This window comes from Coptis chinensis, chromosome 9, assembly GCF_015680905.1.
Source record: "Coptis chinensis isolate HL-2020 chromosome 9, ASM1568090v1, whole genome shotgun sequence".
NCBI classification, from domain to species: domain Eukaryota; kingdom Viridiplantae; phylum Streptophyta; class Magnoliopsida; order Ranunculales; family Ranunculaceae; genus Coptis; species Coptis chinensis.
The window spans coordinates 82019967-82043613 of record NC_141464.1 but is presented as its reverse complement, the minus strand read 5'-3'; the positions used below and the strand labels follow the sequence as shown (position 1 = coordinate 82043613).

Genomic DNA, 23647 nt, shown 5'->3' with positions numbered 1-23647 from the left:
GGAAAATCGGAAAACGGATGCAATTGCACTGAACTAAAAAAAAAAAAAAAAAAAAAAAAAAAAAAAAAAAAAAAAAAAAAAACTGGATGCAAATGTATTGAACTAACCTTAAGAAATAATTAACGGAAAATCGGAAACTGGATGCAAATTCATTGAACTAACCTCAAATAATAATTAACGGGAAATCGAAAACTAGATGCAAATGCAACTTTATCAAATAATAAACGAGAAATCGGAAACTAGATGCAAATGCATTAAACTAATCTCACATAATAATTAACGGAAAATCAGAAACTGGATGCAAATGCATCAAACTGACCTCAAAGAACAATTAACAAAAAATTGGAAATTGGATGCAAATGTATTGAACTAATCGAAAAGAATAATTAACGAAATCGAAACTTGATGAACCTGCATTGAACCGATCTCAAAAAATAAATAACGGGAATTGGAAATTGAATGCAACTGCATTGAACTAACCTCAAAATATAAATAATGGAAAATCATAAACAGGATGCAAATGCATTGAACTAACCTCAAAACATAGTTGGGTTATATGTTGTGGAAATGTCTCGATAAGTATAATTTTGCATTTAAAATGGTGTTTATCTTATCTTTTTTCGTATGATTGGGAACTCCTTGATATTCAAGTAGCTTCAATATATATGAACTTTACCTTATTAGGCAATCTCACAAAACTTCAATCAAACTTCTATTATTAAACAACAAAATAAAGATGAAGGGTTTTATCAAAAGTGAGTTTTTTTTTTTTTTTTAATGGAGAGTGGGGTTTTCACGTTATAAGAAATTTGGTTAAGTGATCAATATAATATTAATATATAATAGTTCTGTATATTTGTAAATATTTTTAAGAATAATTAATATAACAACACCCGTTCGTAGATAATCTTTAAAGATTTCACATAATGAGTAATGCATAATTTAAAGAATAATTAATGGAAAATCGAAAACTGGATAATCTTCGATGATCCCACATAATAATCAAGCATAATTTACTTTTTATGTCATGTTTGCAAGGACACTACAGATGGATCAGTAGAAGTTAGTATTACACACCACATTGGATATATAATTAAAAGAAAATCGGAAATTGGATTCAAATACATAACGGACCTCAAAGAATAATTAACGGAAAATCGGAAACTTTATGCAATTGCAATAAACTAAACTCAAAAAGTAATTAACTAGAAATCGGAAACTGGATGCAATTGCATTAAACTAACGTCAGATAATAACTAACGAGAAATTAGAAATTTGATGCAAATATTTGAAAAATATTTAACGGGAAATCGGAAACGGTATGCAAATACATTAAACAAATCTCAAATAATAATTAATGGGAAACCGAAAACTGGATGCAAATGCATTGAACTAAACTCAAAAAATAATTAACAAAAAATTAAAAACTGAATGCAACTGCATTGAACTATCCTCATAGAATAATTGGTGGGAAATCGGAAACTAAATACAAATGAATTGAAACAATCTCAAAGAATAATTAACGGGAAATCAGAAACCGGATATAATTGCATCGAACTAACCTTAAAGCATAAATAATCAGAAACTAGATGCAGATGTATTGAACTAACTTTAAAGAGTTATTACCGGAAATCGAAACTGGATCCAAATGCAATGAACTAATCTCAAAAACTAATTAACGAAACATTGAAAAATGGATGAAACTGCACTAAACTAACCTAAATGAATAATTAACGGGAAATTATAAATTTGATGTAACTGCATTGAACTAACCTCAAAAAATAATTAACGGGAAATCAGAAACTTGATGCAAATGCATTGAACTAACCTCAAAGAACAATTAACATAAAATCGGAAATTGGATGCAAATGCATTGAACTAACCTCAAAGAATAATTAACGGAAAACCAAAAACTGGATACAACTGCATTAAACTAAAATCATAGATTAACTAACGGAAAATCATAAATTGGATGCAAATGCATTGAAATAACCTAAAAAAATAGTTAACTGGAAATCAGAATGCATTGCACTGACCTCAAAGCATAAATGTCCGCTTTTTTAGCCTTCTCACATGAGTAATTACGAGTAATTAGGACCCAAAACGAAAGTGAGTTTATTAAAACAGACTCTTACATGTATGCAAACTGTATAGAAATTGTAAACTATCGAACTAACCTAGAAAAATAATTAATGGAAAATCAGAAACTGGATGCAGATGTATTGAACTAACCTCAAAGAGTAATTAACGGGAGATTGGAACTTGGATGTAAATGCAATGAACTAATTTCAAATACTAATTAACGAAATATAAAAAACTGGATGCAACTGTACTGAATTAACAGTAATGAATAACTAACGGAAAATCATAAAGTGGATGCAATTGCACTGAACTAACCTCAAATAATAATTAACGGGAAATCAGAAACTTGATGTAACTGCATTGAACTAACCTGAAAGAATAATTAATGAGAATTTGAAAACTGGATGCAACGTACTACATTAAACTAACCTCAAAGAATAATTAATGGAAAATCAGAAACTTGATGCAAATGCATTGAACTAATAACCCTAAAACATATTTGTATTATATGTAGGGGGAATAAATGTCTCGACAAATATAGTTTTGCATTTTAAGTAGTGTTTATCATAATTATCACAAAACTTCAATCAAACTTATATTGTTAAACCTAACAATAAAAATAAGTCGATGAGTTTTATCAAGGTTTGATGCTTCCATTTTATAGAGAGTGGTGCAAGAAATTTAAATGAGTAATTAATATAATTTTTATATCTCATAGCTATGCATAATTACTAATATTTTTTAGAATAATTTAGTATAACGACACCCGTTCGTAGGACGTGTTCATGTGATAAATCTTTTCAAGTGGGAGTAGTGTATTCTTTGAGGATATGAAAACAATCAATCTATTTTAGTGATTTGAACACATTAGTACGTAAGCTGAGCGGTGATGATTTACCGCTAAATCACCATAAATCTAATAAAACTATTATACAAGCTAGATCAAATTTAAAATAATTCCATTTGAAAATTACGGATTAATATCCTAAACCACAAAGTGAATAGGCTATTTCAATTTGATCCCTTAGTTTCCAAGTACTTATGCACCATAATCGCTGCTCATTAACGTATTTCGATTTATTTTCAATAAAAATATATTCTAATTAAAAAATTTGCTGCTAAATCACCATAAATCTAATAAAACTATTATACAAGCTAGATCGAGTTTAAGATAATTTTATTTGGAAATTTCGGATTAATATCCTAAACCACAAAGTGAAGAGGCTATCTCAATTTGATCCCTTAGTTTCCAAATACTTATGTACCATAATCGCTGCTTATTAACGTATTTCGGTTTATTTTCAATAAAAATATATTCTGATTCAAAAATTTGCCGCTAAATAACCATAAATCTAATAAAATTATTACACAAGCTAGATCGAGTTTAAGATAATTCTATTTGAAAATTATGGATTAATATCCTAAACCACAAAGTGAAAAGGCTATCTTAATTTGATCATTTAGTTTTCAAGTATTTATGTACCATAATCCCCTGTTTATTAACGATTTGGTTTATTTTCAATAAAAATATATTTCGATTCGAAAATTTGTGTGAGACATTTTATAAAGCCTTTTCAAAGACACAAAATATTTAATAGATCCCCGTATGCCCGGTCCAAAATCTAGTCTTCACCTAATGACAAAGATTGATGGTATAAGACTTCGGCCCACCTATGAAATCTCTCTCAGTGCCATCTATGAGTCAACATTGACCAACATCTATGAGTCAAAATTAAGTGGTAAGCAATATTTCAGATAAGTCAAAATACCAAGTGTCGGTCCCAAACTTCCACTCCACCTAAATTTTGATTTCTAAAAAGCAATGACATCACTGTATTACCCACACACCCGTAAACCTCGTCAAGCCCCACTCTATAAAACCAACCACTTCACCGAACAAACCTCAAAACCCATCTTCAGTTCACACAAATCATATAACTCCAACACAATGGCAAATGAAGTAACACTACTAGATTTCTGGCCAAGTCCATTTGGAATGAGAGCAAGAATAGCATTAAGTCTCAAAGGAATTGAGTATGAATCAAAGACCATTAATACTGAGTAGTTGAGAATGCTCAGGTGAAGGACCCCACGCCCTACTTTTTCTCTCGACCGACACATCGATTTTTACCTAAAAAATGAATTCTACGCACTTTTTTGGCGATTTCAATTGTTCGTAGCCCAAAATAGATAAGTAGATAAAAACCTTTTTCTTAAATCTTATCTCCATTCTTAAATCTTATCTCTTAAATCTTATCTCCATTCTTAAACAAAAGGAAACCTGAAAAATGAGAGCTAAGTAGTAACTAAGGAAACCTATCTTAGGATAGATTTTTGAGAATGTTCCAATGAAACACGTCGTCACCTCTTTTTTCTCTAGGACGAACAGCTTAGCTTTTACCATAACCCACAAAACTCAATAAAAAAAAAAAAAGCCTATCCTCCCCAAACTCTCTCTCTCTCCCAAAAAAATGATGATTGCCATTCTGCCAACATCTCTCAAATCTTTCAAGACGATTGCAATGTGCAACTAAAATTTTGATTTCACTACCAAACTTCTTCCCTTTTCAACCAGGTATGTCTTTCAAATCGTTTTTTTGTTTGCATAATGATAATAATCAGGAAGAACGGGAGGAAAAGGAAGCCATAATTGATTTGTAAGTTTGAATTTGTTTTTCCCTTGATTAGATCCCTATGATCATGCCTTTTTCGATCTAATCTCAAGATGTGTAATTTGGTGTCTAATGAGTGATAAGAAGATGCGGCAAGTCTCATCCTTCTTATAATTACTTTTTTGGATTGCATTCTACATGTCACAGTCAATTACGTAGTGGAGATTGCATAGCTTTGTTAAATTTATGACATTGAAGACAAAAACAGGTCATGATTTCAGCAATGCCAAATGCGGCCTTATAGTTGTGTTTATGAACTGATTTAGAACAACACCAAAGGCTTGATAGCTACTCAGAGACTTATTCTGAGTTGGGGGAGTCTGAAGTTGATGGTCCTGAATAAGAGGAAGAAATTCATGCTGATACAGAAGTCAGAGAAGAAGAGTGTGGGGAGTCTGAAGTTGATGACCACGAACAAGAGGATGCCCAGGTTAATAGAATGGAAGCAGGCGTCGTGAAATTAGTTACTGAAAGCGAAGTCATTAAGCTGAGAGATGAAATAGAGAGGCTCAAAGAGGAGAACAGGATTCAGAAAGAGCAACTCATGCAGAAAGATGAAGAGAAGAGGGAGGTAATAAGACAACTCAATTTATCTTTGGAAATATTAAAAGAGAATCTTACTCTATGCAAGAGCAGGGTTGCTAAGGAGCCATCGAAGAAATGGGGCCATTTTGAATTTAGCAAAATGAAGGGTTTATTTTCAGTGAAGTTATTCAGTGTCTCTTCAAAGTCTCAAGCACTAATGACGTTCTAGCCCTTTAGAGAAAGGTTATACTGTTAGCTAAAAGAACACAACTTACAGAATGAACTAACGCAGGAAGATGAATAGAGGGCACCAGTAATCAGACAAGTCAGCGTATTTCTGGAAATCTTGATTTAGAATGTCAGTTTAAATTATCGTCAGTTGTGGTATATATATAGTGTGTCGTCAGAGTCAGTTGTGGTCAGGAAAGAAGCAGTCTTTAAGTTATGGCGTTGTATTTTATCTCTCGGCTTACATATAGAACGAAGTTTTATTTATTAAGTATACTCTATGTAGCAAATATATTGTAGTTTCATTCGTTGTCATTCTTATGGAAGAGCTTTTCCTAGAAGTTTGAAAATTATTTGTTCATACGCTTGCCTTCACATGTTTTTGATTGCATCATATATTATAAATTTATAATAGAATGGAGTGTGCTTTGGTCCATAGAATCAATATAACCATCGGCAAAGCAAATCTATACTTAGTGCAATAGCTGGATGCCCGGATATTTGATTTATCTTTAGCAGTAATTTATTTCTTTAATACGCAGCAACACTGCAACATTTTCACATTAATATTTGAAGTCTCAGCCTAGGTGCACATCACCGTAATGTGCAGAAGCTTTAGTTATTCTATATTAATACTGTTTACTATTTGATAAAGTTTTAGATATTTTTTTGTACGTTCTTTTAATTTTGGGTTTCATTTATTCACATAGTCGTTAAAATTTTAACTGCTTTTTTCTTTTTCTTTTTAATCTCTTTCATTTTTTTAAATGATGTATGAAAATTCTTTGCAGTACTGCTCAGTGCTCACCATAACAGTACCGTAATACCATTGACCACTGTACTTGGACTCTATTTAAGTTACAGAGTTCTCTTATATTATAGAGTTGTTTTACACAATCCATGATTATTTCAACGAGAAGAGCAATAATTTAACATAATGCAGGTCCAAGAATAACATTGTCTAGGATTCTGCTATGGATTTGTAGTCATGGTTTAGATCAGGTTTTAGTAGTTCATGCATGTCTGCTTAAATTTTCAGAGAACCTTCATTGGTTTATTCATACATCACGTCAATAATTTTCTCCCAGTAAGCACCATTTGTCTGAGTAATGGATACTATTTGTTTCAAGAATCATACCCATGTACTTGAGTGTCTAAAGTTATATTCATGGTTTCTTTAATTTTCTGTTCTTTGCAAAATTAATGATTGCCTTTTATGATAGTTGGACACCCTTTGCAAAAGAACGATAGTTGCACCTATGAAGGTCAAGAGATGGCAAAAGGAATATGGTGAGAACTGAGAAGGTTCTGCAATTCCTAGATTGAAAGGACAAGTACGTAACTCTAATAGACTCACAAGATATTATAAAACTATAAATGAAAACAGCAGAAGTCATGCAAGGTACGTTTGTGTTCATATTATGTTAGTAGGCTTCATGTCATTTTCAATTTATAGATGGTAATATATCTACACACATGATACAACACTCATGCATGTAACTCTAACAAATTTATTATTAATTTCTTTCCCGAGTTTGTTCACTTATGTAGTTGTATAGCACAAAAGACTGATGAATTAGTTGAAGAAAGTGGAAGTTTGTGATCTCCTGCGCAAGTAAAGAAAAACAATGAAATTCAGTGATGAAAATGTATGTTGAGGACCATAGATCAGAAGAAAGAACAAAGTGGAAGCACAGACTTACATTGTGATGCAAGGGTTCTTTCATCTGTTTACAGGGTAGAACAACATGCTGCTCTTTGTGCCACTGCTCATGAGAATTGCGGAAGCCTATAACCTCGGTGTCCTCTGCTTCTATGACATCTGAATGAAGGCGAGAGCTGGATTCAATTGAAAATTTTCTACCAAAACTATGTCACTTCAAATCACCCTTGCCTTTTCTTTACAAATAAATAACGTATACAATTGGTTCGATGTACTTTCTTACAAAAAGCGCGAACAGACTTCAAAGGAAATCGAAGTTCTGACTTTTATAGGTTGAAACTTACTTCTTTTGACTTTTGTGGCTGGGCAGGCAAGGACATATTGTTTATTAGTAGGGCTTCCAATGGATGCTCCTCTTGCATTGCATACTTTTTTGCACGTTGGAGCTTTTGTGTCCTCTGCTTCTCCGTGCCTTAGCTTCTAAATGAAATAGAAACTCTTGCTACCACCGATTATCCAATCATTTTCTTGATTTTCTAGGCTATTTTTCAAGTGTAAGGCCCAAATGTTAGAAAATTATTTTTACCTTACTGTTAAAAGTTTGCAAAATATTACACAATACACTTTTGACCAAGTTGACATTCTGAAGATGTTGAAAAGAGTCGACTATCTGAACTTATTATCATTTAGAATTTGAGGATGTAATTGTATGACCATCTCCCTACTGTCCTATTATGAATTGGGTCTTACATTCTTCTGCATGCCACTTGGAAAAAAACCTCCAAAGCACAATAATGGGATGGGTTTGGGGGGATGAGGTATTCTATTTATTGGATGCGTTTTAAAGATGTTAGTATGGTTATATGTTAGTGAGGACTTATACTGTAATTGAAAGTTTTATTTTCTTCTAAAAACTACTCTTATTATTTTTCATTTTAAACATTTTATATGCTCTTCAATGCTTACGGTCAATGGAGATGACTTCATGTTGTGAATGCAAGACTATTACTTGAACGGTATACATGTAGATGCACTAGGAATCTCAATAAGTAAATTTGGAAGACCTTTTGTTAACATTATGAGCGTTAGCTGTTCATCCTGATTTTCTTTCTCTTTTTTTGCAATTTGGTTTATTTTTTAGCCTGTTATTTTATTTTACTATTTTTATTTTTTTTTTTTTATTTTTTTTTTCCATTACAGGAATTTGACAATTGGTAATTCTCCGATTTCACCATTCTAAACTATAAGGTTATATAATTGCAATGCACCATTTAGAAACAGCGAGTATAGACTACAAGATTACCTAACATAGATCCCATGTTAGGCTGCACAAATAACCGGTGACCTTTGAGGGTTTGACTAAGCTTTCTACATAATAGATAAAGTAGTGGCAACATAGCCATAACCGTCAACATTCACAACCCAAGTAATATTCTATCCTTATAAGCGTCAGTATTTTTCTTTTCAATCAGTAGTTGTTTTCCAGCAGATTTTATGTCTCATAATTGAATGAGTTTTAATATTGTTTTATCGCTTCTCATGTAGCATGGAGGTGGTTTCTTTGCAATTCAGCAAGTTGCTCCATGCCTCCCACAGCTGTGTGAGAAATGTTGAATGTAACCTTCTTCGTCATCGACTTTCCAATTTGACGGACAACCAATGTGAGAACAACTCAACGTTTCCCCCAACGGCCCAACACCTAATGTTTATGAAGTAAGGTTTCTTCTTCTTCTTTTTTCTGCGCATCTCAAAAAAATTGTAAGCATGTAACATGCTCCAAGATTTATTATGTTGAAGATGTGTGGGTTTAAATTTTACCACTTTCATATCATATGCAAAATGTAAATAGTTTTGCCTTACTAGAAAAATAGATTAACCGATTAGAGAATATATCAACCAGGTTTAGGTACTAAAACTTTCAAGGGTTTTTTTTTTTTTTTTTTTTTTTTTATAAATAATACTCAGGTGCTTCTTTTCATGATAATTGCTCAAGTACGATAGGTTATTTGTTGTTAGAGATATTGCTATCTCTGGCCTAAGTTTAGGCTATGTTTGCTTACACTTTCCTTGGTGATGAATGGATTATTAAGTACATTTTGGTGTGATATTAATGTTAGGTGTTGGAATGACAAATGCTAACTAATGTGGAGGCCATGCGATAATCACAGTGAAGGCTGCAGTTATTGCTAAATGGGCATTGAAATGCTCATCTACAAATAGGTTCAGCAGTACATTTCTATTACAAGAGCAATAAACATTAAATCTCACTCCTGGTCAGATCTACCTTTGGTATGCTCTCTCCTTTTCTTAATAATATAATTATCCTTTAATTTGTTCAGTATCAATCTAAGCATTCATTAAAACTTAGTACCAATGTACAATATCCCAAAACCTTTAGATGAAAATTTTGACACTAACCTAATTGTTTATAATTGCATGTTTGGTGTTGACGAGTTGATGCGTTATGAGTGCGATAATAATATTTTAATAAAGTTAGTGGTAGTTGAATGGTGTAATTGTTATTGAACTTGCGGTTGTAAATCAATTAAACAGCGCATGCTTTTTCTTTGCCTGTGCTTTAGTCAAGGGACTTATTTCGTTGTGAATTAAAATGAGTATTCAACGGGAATGGAGCCTTCGGAATTATCAAAATAACCCTTCGTACTAAAAACCACATCTCTTCCAAACCCTCTCTTCATCTTCGAAATTCAACCAAAAGACTCACATGTTTTAAAAAAAATTTAATTCAATCACACCCATCTTCTTCAAGGGAAGGAGAATCCTCAATTTTGCCAATGAGCTTCGCTTTGAGAAGAAATCGAATCAAGGATTCGTCATTCTCTTTGAACTATTTTTTTTGTAAGTTCAGTTCATCGATTGATTTACTTTACTACTTTCATTATTATTTAAAGAATAATATCTCAAAACCTCACCAAAATAAAATAGTTAATTGTTTTTTTTTTGTTTCTCCATTCTCTTTGAATTATTTTTTATGCGTTAGTTTGTCAATTGATTTTATCGTATTATTCCGTTCGTGGTCTTGATGGTGGTAGACCAACATATCACTGATATTGTAGCTCAATCATGGTTCTGATTCTGAATCAGGTACGATTGTTTATTTCCTATGATAACCATTTTCTAATTTACCATTCACTTTTATTATATATTTCTATTCAATGTTACATATTCATCAAGTATGATAAATATTCATGTATAATGGAGAATTAATACATGTTGTATTGTTGTTGGTGAAATTGGAATTGTGTGACAAACCGACAATGCTTTAATAAGCTAAGCCAAGCCCCCGTGGCTGAAATTGGAATTACGTTACATGAAAAATGTATTGATTGCACAAGTGAGATCATCGAGCATACACACTGTTGGAAACCTAAGTGGCAGATACAACTTAAAGGAGAAAAGCTCAGAAAGAGAATTGAAGAAGAATGAAGTGACGATTTCAAGGTATATTTTACTCAAAATCTGTGAAGCCTACATCGAATGGTCAAGGAGAAAACTGTTTGGGCACATCCGATGGTCAAGAATGAAGAGTATTAGTGCTATTGGGAAACTCCTAACGATTAAGAAAGTTAGACCCTAAACACTAAACTCAACACTTTTTTGCGAAAACAACACCCAAACTATTTCTTTATGGAAACTCGAGCTTCAAAAGTTTTGCACAAAGCTTTCACTTGAAAGGTAATAATCATGCTCAATCTCTAATCTCCTTCTTCTATCTCTGTTTCCTCATCTTATTTGATTTGACTATGCCTCATGCCAATGAGTGTCTAAAGTTATTTTGATGTTAAAAGATGTCATATTGAGATTGTTGATTGTTACAATGCTATTACGTGGTGTTAAGTTATTCACATAGTATAATGACTTTGCGTTTACTATGTTATTGTGTGGTAAAAGTCTTTGATTATGCGTTGTTGATTTTATCAAGTTCTGTCTGATTAAGTCCTTTGCACCCATTGTATCCGACTTAATACCAATTGTATAAGTTAAGGCCATTGTCAAAGGGACTAGCAAAGCCAATGAACTGGAATGGAATTATATATGGATTGAGTGATTCTGGTGAAGCAGTAAAAGCATTCCAAGCAAACAAGGTGCACTGGAAGGTTAGATCAGACAACTTGGAGCAACTAAACAACAACTTGGATCAACTTAACAAGTTGGAGGGAAGTTCATTGTGGAGCTAACTTATGTACTATATTAGGAACATCTATGGCCAAAGGAACTGCACAATGGTGAGAAGGTAAGCCCGGCTTCCTACATAAGGGCTTAACAAGATGGACTCACTTATTATAGATTTATGAACATAAAAGAGTGAAGTCCAATAAAGCTACCTCTTTGGAGCTTACTACAATGTAGCCACCTTTTGCTATTAATAGGTATTCTTATTAGCAAAAAAATAATCTTATTTAAATTTCCTTTTTTGAGTTCAGCAGGCTCATAATGTAGAGTACCATTAAGTTCCATGCTTTGCAAGACTTGGAAATGTTAAAAGTGAAGGCATTAGATGTCTAATTTTGTGAACAACCTAAAGAGACATTAGAAAAGAGACACATAGAAAAGGCAACCTGGTATTTATATATATTGTTGTTCTTTGTTTAGGCAAACACTAGCTAGATTCGGATATAACTACGATGCCTAATCCTATGTTGGTGTTGACTTTGATCAAGCAAATCTATCCTTCCATAGTGTGATTTGAGTTTTATGGTCGGATCTATTCAGAATTGAGTCATATTGTCATATAAACGTCAGCATATTTAACTTATAAGTCTCATAGGTCAATAAAACTACTTTCGGATTAAAATTGTTCGTAATACAATTTTTTGGGCTTCATATTGGTGACTTTTTTTTAGTAATGGGTTTGTGTAGCTAGAATTACAAGATACCTAATTTTCGTTATTGTGAAAGGATTGATATATCTTTGCATTTAGGATTTTGTTGCAAGAAGTGGCTAGAACTTTTTAGATTTTATTGTCAAATGGGATCATTTATCAGTAGCTACTACTTAACAACCCCTAATCTGGCGGGATGAATGTAAGCATTCAAAGGGGGATTACCATTATTTCAGTTTTGCAGTTTCATTCCTTCAAAATGTAAACAGCCACTGAACTTGGAGTCGGATAAAAAAAATGGTTGTGGAAAGTCTCAATTGTGTTAGTTATTTGTTAAGAGAGTGTAGCTGCTTATTCAACTGAAGTTCAATTGAAGAAATAAAGTAGATTAATTGAATTCTTTTTTGTATGAATTTTTTAGCTTGGGATTATTGTATTATACCAAAAGATATCTTTTTGAAACGGCTCTTTAACCGATCTGCTATAAAACTTCATAATCATATGCAGATGTAGAGGCCATTGTGTGTAATGAATATAATTCGGTTATCGCTTAAATATATGGTATGTTTTGAGTACGTGTTATATTCCTTGATTGTTGCGTTATATTTTGATATAGTTTATATAGGTGGATGATAAGAATTGTTATTTAGGATAATAATAATCCAAAAATAGAAATAAAACCTTTTGTCAAAACCCTTAAAAAAAAATTAGAAAAACATAAACCCTTCAAATAAAGTATACAATGAATCATTAGCTATCAATATACATATATTATTTATTCAAGTAAACTTTAGGCTTTTGAGTCATTAGCTATCTATGTAGCAAGTCCGGCCATAGGCCGGGCCAAATGGCTAGTACAAAGAAGAAAGTCTCAGAGAAAAAAGCCCATTACTCTTGAAAATGAACCCTGTTCATAAAAAAATTCCAGTCTTGATTCATAATGGAAAGCCCATCTGTGAATCTCTTATTATAGTTCAGTATATTGATGAAGTCTGGAATGATAAGTCACCCTTGTTACCTAAACATCCTTATGCACGTGCTGTTGCTAGATTCTGGGCTGATTTTGTTGATAAGAAGGTGGGTTTATGTTATTTTTAACTAACTCGGTCTGTATTTATGTTCTTTGAGACAACTCAGTTTTTGTCATTTACTAATTACTAATGGGTGATCTTGGACACACCCATAAAACATTCCAAAAGAAAACAACAAATAAAAAAAATTGAAAGTAATACTCTGGACCTTGAAGAATATTTGTGTCACTGAAACACACTGTATAATAAGAGAATTTCTAATAAATATAAAAGAATGCCCAAAAAATAAACTGTCTTTTTCCTCTTCTAGAAGTTATTTCAAATTTGATTTTCTTCCAAAAAATAAACGTCTTTTTCCTCTTCTAGAAGTTATTTCAAATTTGATTTTCTTTTTCTTATTGCAATTACTTCTTTTTTATCATTGTAGAAGGGTTAAAGGAATTTAGTATAAATATATCTAATTAAAAATTTCTCAAACGAAAAATGAGAAAAACAACAAGGAGCTGTAACGAGGAAAAAATGCATTAATGGCCGATGAGTAAGAAGAGGAGGAAGACTAATTTGTTTTCCCAAATTCTACAATTTTACTATTTCTAATTCCTTTCGTAAATGCGGAAAAAAGTGATAGAAAAATAATAATAATAAGTTCTAAGGGTTTGTGTTTGCTGGAAAGATAAACATTTGTTTTGTTTTGTCTTGGATATACTTAATAAAAAAAAAGATAATTTAGGAACCTAAATGTGTCTTAAACAATTTTATTTATTTATTTTAAAATTGGAGTACGGGAGTGTTTTTATGGGTGTGTCCAAGATCACCCTTACTAATTTGGGTTTTTTAAATGCAGCTTTTTTGTGAGAGTGGAAGAAGGGTATGGATGTTGAAAGGAGAAGAACAAGAGGCAGCAAAGAAGGAATTTATAGAGAGTTTGAAATTGTTGGAAAATGAGCTTGGGGATAAACCTTATTTTGGTGGTGAAAGTTTGGGTTATCTGGATGTGGTGTTGGTCCCATTTTACAGCTGGTTTCATTCTTACGAGACTTGTGGAAAGTTCAACATTGAAGCTGAGTGTCCAAAGTTTGTAGCATGGGCCAAGAGGTGTATGGAAAATGAGAGTATTTCCAAATCAATTCCTGAACAAGAAAAGGTTTATGGGTTTGCTTTAGAGCTCAAGAAGGCATATGGTGTGAGGGAGTAATATTCACATTTAATTAATATCAAACACGTGTCCAACATAAGTATAACTACCAACCGAATTACAATCTTCGTCTTCATAGTTCGCTTCATAGCGACTCAACACAGGCAAAAGATCTGCCAAACCATGTGATTTCAAAACGATCTCAGGTGTTCGTCATACGAGCTCGCTTCATAGTGACTCGAATACAAACTATATGTAATTTTACTTTAGTAATTATATGAAATAGACGACTAATGTATCTTAAAATTTTGGAAATTAATCGAAAATTGGATTGGATCGGATTTTGAAAACACATCTAATTTCGATCTAATTATTTTTCAAAAAAATCGTATATTGGAACATAGATATCCTGGCCAAATTCGAAAAAATATCGGATAAGAATTCGGAAAAATTCGGGTTTTCGGAAAAAAAATTAAAAAATGACACCCCTAGTGCCATCTAACAAGTGCATGCAAATCTTAGCTTAGTCAACATATGAGTCAAAATTAATTGGTCGGCAATATCCGCATAATTCCAATGGGACGACTATCATACATGGCCCAGTAAAGTAAAAAATTACGAAGTCAATTATGATTGGTTGGATTGAATGACATGGCAATAACCAAAACCCATTATCGTCCTAAAATGTAGGGAATAAAACAAAATGAAAGATAAGGAGAGAGAAAACGGAGGCTAAATAGAAACTCGAAACTAAACAAAACAACCTCTTTTTATTTTTTTTTTTTTTTTTGGATGGTGATCGGCGACATCAATAGCTTCTGGTGAATTCCCTCTATTCCATTCTCTCTATTCAAAATCTCTCTTTAACATACCTTCTTTGATTTACATGGGTGTTTTTTTTGTAAAAGATTGGAATTTTGTTTCCCAAATTGATTTTTTAGAATATGATATTCATCAATTCCAACTAATAAAATTCAAAGAACTTGAAGTAGTTAACGTTGGTTAGTAAAGTTTCAAAAAGGATGAGTGGAAGAAAAACTGAGAATTCCCTACTGATTATGCATCAAATTTTGAATAGTTTAATTCAAATAGTGAGATTATGGACAGATTTGATGAAAAACTTGGGTGCTCGCCTGTGAAAGTGGTTATGTAATACTTAAAATCGGAATGCATTTGAGGCAGCATTGAGCGAGAATTTCTTGCCTAGTGTTTCGGTTTGTCAAAGGAGTTTTGTGCCCTCATATCATATGCTGGACAAAATGGAAAATTCAAAACAAACACACATTCAAAAAGGATTGTAAAATATGTGTATAAGCTATTTATTAATTTTCTTCAATTCTTTTGTTGGTTGTCTTTGTTATATTGAAGAGATGGATAAGATAAGAAGAAATTTTCTTTGGGCCCAAAAGTCGGGAGAAAGGAAAATACATTATTTCTCTTAGGATCTAGCATGTTCACCGGTGTATTGTGGGGGTGTGGGCAATAAAGACCTTCAAATGCAAAACTTAGCTTTGCTTGGAAAGAAGGCGTGGGAATTATGTAATCCTCAATCTATGTGGGCAACTCAAATGAAGGATAAGTACTTCAGGAGACAAAATTTTATGCACGCTCATCTAAGTTCATCTGCGTCAACAACTTGGAGGACAATGCACTATATGAGAAACCTTCTTGTAATGGGGAGGAGATGGCAGGTGGGAGATGGCATTTCAATTCGTGCCTAGCGAGATAACTTGATTCTAGACACACCAATTGAGCTACCTCTAATTGATAAACCAAGTGAGTGTATATTGGATCGGGTATGCAACTTCATTGACCCAGTTACATAACAATGGGATACAAGGCTGATTATGGATGTATGGCCACCTGATTACGCGAAAAGGATCATGTCCATCCTAGTCACTTTTGATGCAAGAGAGGATACTTATAACACCCCGTATTTTATATTTTCCTAGTACAATAATAATAATAATAATAATAATAATAATAATAATATACAATAGATAATAGATAAAATAAAAATGATAAAAATTAGTTAGAGATAGGAGGTAAAGAGGATAAACCTCCTTTCATGTTTTCGGGGGTTTTAAAAAAAAAAAAAAAATGGAACACATAGAGGAGTTTACACGGAGAGTTTTAACACAGAGAGTTTTACACGTAAAGGAAAAATAGAGATTTACACATTGAGCAAAAATGAAGGCTTCTTGCTGGAGATTTACTGATAACAAGAGCGTATCAAGGGTAAGTAGATTTTATTTTTACGGAACTTTGTATTGAAGGTTTTCTCTCGAAACAAAAGGTTTTCTGTTTATATAAAAACTAATTTATATATAATTGTGTTAGGATTAAAATGTGTTAGGATTAAAATGGTTAATTGTGGATAAGTTATATTCATTATGTGTCGTTCTATGCATGCTCTGAAAAATTGTCTGCGATATGTCTGCGCACTAATTGAACAAAAGAAAATTTGTCTGCGATTTGTCTGCGCACTGATTGAACAAAGTATATTTATAACAATTCAAAATTACTTGACTCTACTTTAATGGTTGAATATTGCCGAAATTGTTTACGTGAAATTAATGGAGTTTCGCATGTTATTATCTTGTCGTTTGTTTTGGTTGGTTGAATGGGTTGTCGGTTGATGTCGGGGGATGGATACATGTTTGGTTGTTGTTTTGGTACTGTTAAAGTCTCTCAGATGGTTGTTAATGGCGTCGAGATCGAATTTTTGAGGAGTGATGGAATTGGGTTTTGGTTATGGCAAAAGGTTGGGTTTTTTAGGGAGAGTAAAACCGAACGATTTTGGTGTGATGGGGAGTGAAAGTGGTGGTGGTTGATTCGGTGGTGGTGTGGGCTGTTGAGGAAGAAGACGACTTTAAGTGGACCAGGTTCTAAAGTTCTTTTAGTTGGGCTTGGACCGGAATATTATCTTTGGTTTCCTTTGGGCAAGTTTTCATTTTATGTGGGCTGGTCCTTATGTTTCTAAGTGGGTTGGGTTGAGTAAATAGGTTGGTTTTAGATTTTTGGGCTTGGGCCTATTCTATACTTTGGTTTTGTTTGGTTAGTTGGGTTAGGACCATGGGTTGAACTGTTTTAAGCATGGGTTTGGGTTAAGACCTGTTTGAATGACCACCGGTTTAAGACTGTTGATTATTGGGCTTGACTGTTGACATTTTACTGGTTGGCCAAATTTGACTTTTGACTAATGGCTAGGATTAGGTCTATTATGATAGGTTTAGGGCTATTAGTGTGATTGGCTTTAGGCTAAGATTATATTTTTATATAAGTGGGTACGTGTATTAACTACTATGTGAAATTACATTATTACTATTTTTCTTTTATGATATACGACGTTATGACACTTAGACATCATGAAAATTAATAACGCGTGAACAATGAAATACTTAACAAGAGACTTTCTCTTTCTGTTGAAAAGAATATCGCAATACAATTCAATAATATTTTCAACGCGTAGGCCATACCCTTTAAAACTCTCAACGCCCAGATTTGGTAATGAGATGTTATGATTTGGTGATGTCATGTGATAGGTGGGCATTTATTGAATGTGTTATAAATGACTCGTTAGTGATTTAAAGGGATATTCATCGATCGCGTACGATGAATGACCAAATTGTTTGGACCGCCACTAGAGAGGAACTAAGACATTCGCCTCTTGAGGTTAGTTGTATTCCTTCGAGTGCATACGGGAATATAGAGTTGGATATTCCTGAATGTGGCGGAATGACCGGGGCATTAATTGAATGTGCCATAAATGACACGTTAGTGATATGATGAGTATTCTTTGAATGTGGCGGAAATGACCTAATGTATTCATTGAATGTGCCATGAATGACACAGGATTTTTATGCCCAAAAAGAGACTATGAATTATGTATATGAAAAGCCCAGAGATGGTCGTGATATAGTGGTACTTTCGATCGGGCAGGAGTGAAGCGGACGGATATGTGTGATTTGACAAATGTGTGGAGTACAAATCGTGGAGTAAGTACTAAAAAGGGTGGGTGTATAAATATTAATCGATCGAGTTAATAAGAGAAATTGATTTGGTTGTGCTGGTGCGCACGCCTTTGAATAAGCTTTGGTTAAGGGGTGCACGCTTCTATAACTTGAGTAAGCCTTGACGTCAGCGGTGCCGTAGAGACATAAGAAATCTTGGTAGATTTGTTCACAAAGGGCTGGGCCTTCAAATATGTCCGAAGAGAAGGGGGCATGCCGACATGCCCCAGTATCGTGCACAAATAAAATTTTGATTTTTCACAGTTAAACAAAGATGATTCGAAATTTCATTTTACACTGAAATTTAATAGTTCTATATATATGAAGTTAAGGTTGTTTACCCTCAAGCCATACAAGATATACAATAGAGAAATCCAATTTTGAGAGCAACAAAAATTGAAAAAATATTTACAAAGAGATAAAACTTGTAAGGAAATATTATTGTAGAAAGATCTAACAAATTTAGAGAGACGTGAGAAGATTGATTGTAATATTTCTTCCCACACTTATAAAAAAAAATTCTCTTGTAAAAATAGACATCATTAGCTGAACCACGTTATATTTTGTATCTCATTATCGTAAGTTTTATATATTATTATTAATTTAATAGCTTAATTTTGTGGTTGTCGGTTGTAATGAAAACTTAAATTTTTTCGATTAGAATATAGAGTGTTGATATTCAAACCATCTTAGTGGAATTAATTGGTATCATTTTCTTCAACATTTACAGCATACAGATCCACGATTCTTGTGGGTGTTAAACATGTACAATTCACGGATAGTGCTTCGGGCAACTATACAACCAAGTATTATGCTACTAGTGATAGACACAATGGCCGTAATGCCGTATGCGTTTAAGTTTATTAAAGAGCCATAGTGAGCTTAAAATCTCAATAATGAGGACTATAATACCAGCAGACATGTGACTGCAAACTTTACCGAGAGTCAATTTTACTGATGCCATGGATGATGGATTGATGGACGTAGAAAGCACATAAATTTCCCGAAGTCTTCACCTAAAGACAGAGATTGACAGGTATGTGACTCGCGCACCTATGAAATCTCTCTCGGTGCCATCTGAATCTTAGTCAACATTGACCAACATCTATGAGTCAAAATTAAGTGGTAAGCAATATTTCCGATAAGTCAAAATACCAAGTGTCGGTCCCAAACTTCCACTCGACGAAATTTTGACGAAAGCAATGACATCACTGTACACGACACACCCAGAAACCTCGTCAAGCCCCCCTCTATAAAACCAACCACTTCACCTGAACAAACCTCAAAAACCCATCTTCAGTTCACACAAATCATATAACTCCAACACAATGGCAAATGAAGTAACACTACTAGATTTCTGGCCAAGTCCATTTGGAATGAGAGCAAGAATAGCATTAAGTCTCAAAGGAATTGAGTATGAATACAGAGAAGAAAATCTCAGAGAAAAAAGCCCATTACTCTTGAAAATGAACCCTGTTCATAAAAAAATTCCAGTCTTGATTCATAATGGAAAGCCCATCTGTGAATCTCTTATTATAGTTCAGTATATTGATGAAGTCTGGAATGATAAGTCACCCTTGTTACCTAAACATCCTTATGCACGTGCTGTTGCTAGATTCTGGGCTGATTTTGTTGATAAGAAGGTGGGTTCATGTTCTTTGAGTCAACTCAGTTTTTGTCATTTACTAATTAATAATGAAATTACTAATTTGGGTTTATGAAATGCAGGTTTATGAGAGTGGAAGGAGGGTATGGATGACGAAAGGAGAAGAACAAGAGGCAGCAAAGAAGGAATTTATAGAGAGTTTGAAATTGTTGGAAAATGAGCTTGGGGATAAGCCTTATTTTGGTGGTGAAAGTTTGGGTTATTTGGATGTGGCGTTGGTCCCATTTTACAGCTGGTTTTATTCTTATGAGACTTGTGGAAAGTTCAACATTGAAGCTGAGTGTCCAAAGTTGGTGGCATGGGCCAAGAGGTGTATGGAAAATGAGAGTGTTTCCAAATCACTTCCAGAACAAGAAAAGGTTTATGGGTTTGTTTTGAAACTCAAGAAGGTGTATGGGATTGAATAGAATGAGCATACAATCATACAGTTGAGTAGTGGAATGTGGTGTTTGTCTTTGTTTTGAGTTTTGGTTCTATGCTTAAGTATTTTCTGTAATAAAAAAGAGTAGGCGATCTTTTGAGTTGTGATGGACTGATGGCCTAATGGGTAACATTGTGTTGCCAATCAAGAGTTATATGTAAGCATATCATGTTTTTCTAAAATATTGTTTATTGTAAATTTGTGGAGTTGTGGTCTGTTCTCTAATTCATGTGTTTTTTCAGTAAGAATTAGGCAGGGGTGTAAAAACGGCCCTCAAGCCCTTGGCCCGCCCGACCCGACCCGGCTCATAGACAAAAAAAGCCCTCAAATTTAAGCCCGATGCAATTTGAGGGCGGGGCGGCCCGACCCTCATGTTTTGGGGGGAGGGTAAGGGCCTAGATATGAAACATGAGGGTGCCCCACCGGCGATCCTCTAAAGCCCCTCACAAAGCCCGTATTAAGGCCCCTCATTGATATTTAGATTTTCTAAACAAAATTACGATAATACCCTTGGTTATGCGATAATGTCCTGATGGAGGTTCTTTCTCAGTAATGAATATATTGTTAGAATATGTGAATATATTCTATGAGGATACTGTATTATATGGATATATCTCTATCCCATAGAATATATTTATATATTATTATCAGATATGTTAATGAAATTTGATAGGTTTTAAAATTTTTGTAATGAATATGTTAATTAGTTAATGAAATCGATAAAAACCAAATATGTTAATGAAGTTCTAAAACAAGTTGTATTTAAGAGTTTTGAATAATTGACAAGTTCAGATGCCGGCCCACATGGGCCGCCCCTCGGGCCCACTTCTGATTTTAAGGGGCTGAGGTGAGAGGCAAGGGCTGTATAATTCAAGTGTTAGCCTCTCACAGGCCCGACCCTCATATCATATAAGGAATTTGGGGGCCCGCCCCCATTTTTACCCCCTAGAATTAGCTCTATTAGCTTATATTAACATTGCATTCCCAATGAAAATGATGTCGTACTGTGATGAAGTGGTGCCATATGGTTCACTTAGTTACTTTGAATATGAAAAAGATGATTGAATTTTCTAGAACTAGAATAAACCAATTAACTATGGAAGTTCTCTACATAAATCTCTAAATATGGATGGTAACGGTGTTGTTCTCTCTTATATTTTGTTTGTGGTGGCCCAACAGAAAAAAAAAAAAAAACTGGCTCAGCTCAAATAAACAGGCGTCGTGAAATTATGTAAAGGCAGAACTGAGAGACAGTTCAATCTGTTATAAATAGTAGAATAAATAGTAGAGATAGTAGCACTGCCATCTACTACAATTGAGCTGTCTCTCTTATCAACAAGTGCTCATTTTTTGACACATGTGGCATGTAGCCATCTAAGCTGGTCAAACAAAGAAATCAGTTCTAAACATGGCCCAAAATATCGCCGAGATATCCGATATCTCGCCGATATATCTCGGTAAATTGGTACACCGAGATCGATATTTGCGATATATATCCACCGAATATTGAACCCCATTTTTTCCGAGATATATCGGAATTTCCGATATGAAAGTTTATATCGCCGAGATAATCGATATTTCCGAGATAATCGATATATATCGGTTGACTTTTTGACCAATTTTTAATAATTTAATATTGAAATTTCCGAAATATCCGATATATCCGAGATATATCCGATATATATCGGCGAGATATCCGAGATATATCGGTGAGATATCCGATATTTTAGAAACTTTAGATTAGTCACCAAAAAAACCGAGATATCCGATATATCCGATATATCCGATATATCTCGGTTTTTGGGTACACCGATATATGAACCGATATCGAAATTTTGGGCCTTGGTTCTAAAAACTTTTTTTTTTCTATTTTTTTTTTCTGGGACAAAACTGTTTGTTCAGTTCTTTCTATTTTTGTTTTCTGGGACAAAACTGTTTGTTCAGTTCAGTCTCTATGACTTCTATTTGTTTTTCAATGTTTGTTTTTTGTTGGGCCTATCACAAAAAAATCAATAAAAAAAAAAAAAAATGTAATTAAGATGCAAACGTGCTAATTACTAGTGTCATTAATAGGTGCATAAAAGTGACTGATTGTGCCAATTGGACTTTTGGATGTTTGGATCCACTTTTTTAAGGTAAAATGTACTTTGGACAAAATTTTGTTTGTATTTGTACTGGAAAATTTGGTTGGAAAGATACATTGTTTTTCATAAAAAAAGAGCACAAAACTTTTTCAAAATTTCTATGCTTGTTAAATATTTTTTTGATTCCACTGAGAACCAAACGTGCAGGAACCACAATTGAATCCCAAGAAAGAAATGCACTGGAGACCGCCTACCATTAATCATGTCAACTTAAACACTGATGCATCGTACATACAAGGACGAGACTCATGCTATGGGATTGTTCTAAGGGATTCTAATAGACGTTTTTTGCTTGCAGGAACAAAATATGGGAGAGATAGCAACTCAGAAGAAGCATAATGCAGAGGAGTGCTCCAAGGCATCAAATGGAGCTTAAAGTTTAACGTACAGAATTTGGAAGTGGAAACTAGGGGTGACTTCGGATCGGATCGGATCGGATCAACCTCTTTCGGAATTTTTCCGAATTTTTTTCGGAACCTAATATGCTAGCCAAATCCAATCCAATTTTTTTTCAGATTCAAAATATATTTCTAATTTCAGAACTTTCGAAAATTTCGGAATAACTCGGAAATTTCAGAATACTTGGTAAATTTTCAAAGATCTCTTTACTTTCAATTATTTTTGGAATATCATATGCCAATATTCATTGTAGGGAGAGAAAACCATGTCCACAACACCAATGTACCAACAGCAGTACACACTTGTTTACTAAGAAAATCCATTTTCATTCAAACAAGTGATCCAAGAAAAAAATGAGAAAAAAAACCTGCAGCCACCAACAGCAAGCATTGCATTCTGTTGAGGTCTGGGTATTTGTAATGTTTCAATCTTTTTTCGTGTGTGAAAATTGAAGCGTGAAGTGTCTGCATGAATAATAGATTCTGGTCTTGAACTTTAAGTAGCTTTACATAACATTTTATCTATTGGAATTTGGCTTTTGGATTGGTCTGGAAGTCATTGTATGACTCAATGACATTTTTTTCATATCATTGTTGTTATGCCAGACGGTGTAATGACAGTGGAGTGATCCAATTCAAGTGGGGAAGTAGCGGCTAGGTTATGTTTTTGTTTTGTTTTTGGAAGTAAAAAACTATAAAATGAATGAATGAATGGTCGAGATCTAATCAAGTGGATAGTGAGAGAAGTACATATTTTTGGAATAAATTGGCAATAATACCGGAAATTTTGGATCGGCTATATATCGGAACTTTCGGATTGGATAT

At 33.6% G+C, this 23647-nt stretch overlaps 2 protein-coding genes and 1 long non-coding RNA gene across 3 annotated transcripts; all 3 read left to right on the top strand.

Moving 5' to 3' along the window:
- The first annotated feature begins 3993 nt into the window (after nt 1–3993).
- Nucleotides 3994–14539, top strand: LOC147478701 (putative glutathione S-transferase parA). Its single transcript, XM_086583297.1, has 3 exons — nt 3994–4124; nt 12871–13091; nt 13890–14539. Exons 1-3 carry the CDS (start codon nt 4031–4033, stop codon nt 14238–14240), a joined length of 666 nt encoding a protein of 221 aa, XP_086439423.1. The 5' UTR covers nt 3994–4030; the 3' UTR covers nt 14241–14539.
- Nucleotides 4199–7458, top strand: LOC147478702 (uncharacterized). Its single transcript, XR_015208204.1, has 3 exons — nt 4199–4657; nt 6731–6909; nt 7059–7458. It is a non-coding gene; the product is annotated as an uncharacterized LOC147478702 (long non-coding RNA).
- Nucleotides 14540–19468: 4929 nt separating the features above from the next.
- Nucleotides 19469–20505, top strand: LOC147478700 (putative glutathione S-transferase parA). The gene is made up of 2 exons (XM_086582541.1): nt 19469–19836; nt 19922–20505. The coding sequence occupies exons 1-2, from the start codon at nt 19522–19524 to the stop codon at nt 20264–20266; spliced, it is 660 nt and encodes a 219-aa protein (XP_086438667.1). The 5' UTR covers nt 19469–19521; the 3' UTR covers nt 20267–20505.
- The last annotated feature ends 3142 nt before the right edge of the window (nt 20506–23647 follow it).

Coding starts and splice junctions, on each gene's coding strand:
- LOC147478700 (XM_086582541.1), top strand. CDS start 19,522: ATGGCAAATGAAGTAACACTACTAGATTTCTGGCCAAGTCCATTTGGA. Junction 19,837..19,921: donor CTGATTTTGTTGATAAGAAG/GTGGGTTCATGT, acceptor TATGAAATGCAG/GTTTATGAGAGTGGAAGGAG.
- LOC147478701 (XM_086583297.1), top strand. CDS start 4,031: ATGGCAAATGAAGTAACACTACTAGATTTCTGGCCAAGTCCATTTGGA. Junction 4,125..12,870: donor CAAAGGAATTGAGTATGAAT/CAAAGACCATTA, acceptor CAAATGGCTAGT/ACAAAGAAGAAAGTCTCAGA. Junction 13,092..13,889: donor CTGATTTTGTTGATAAGAAG/GTGGGTTTATGT, acceptor TTTTAAATGCAG/CTTTTTTGTGAGAGTGGAAG.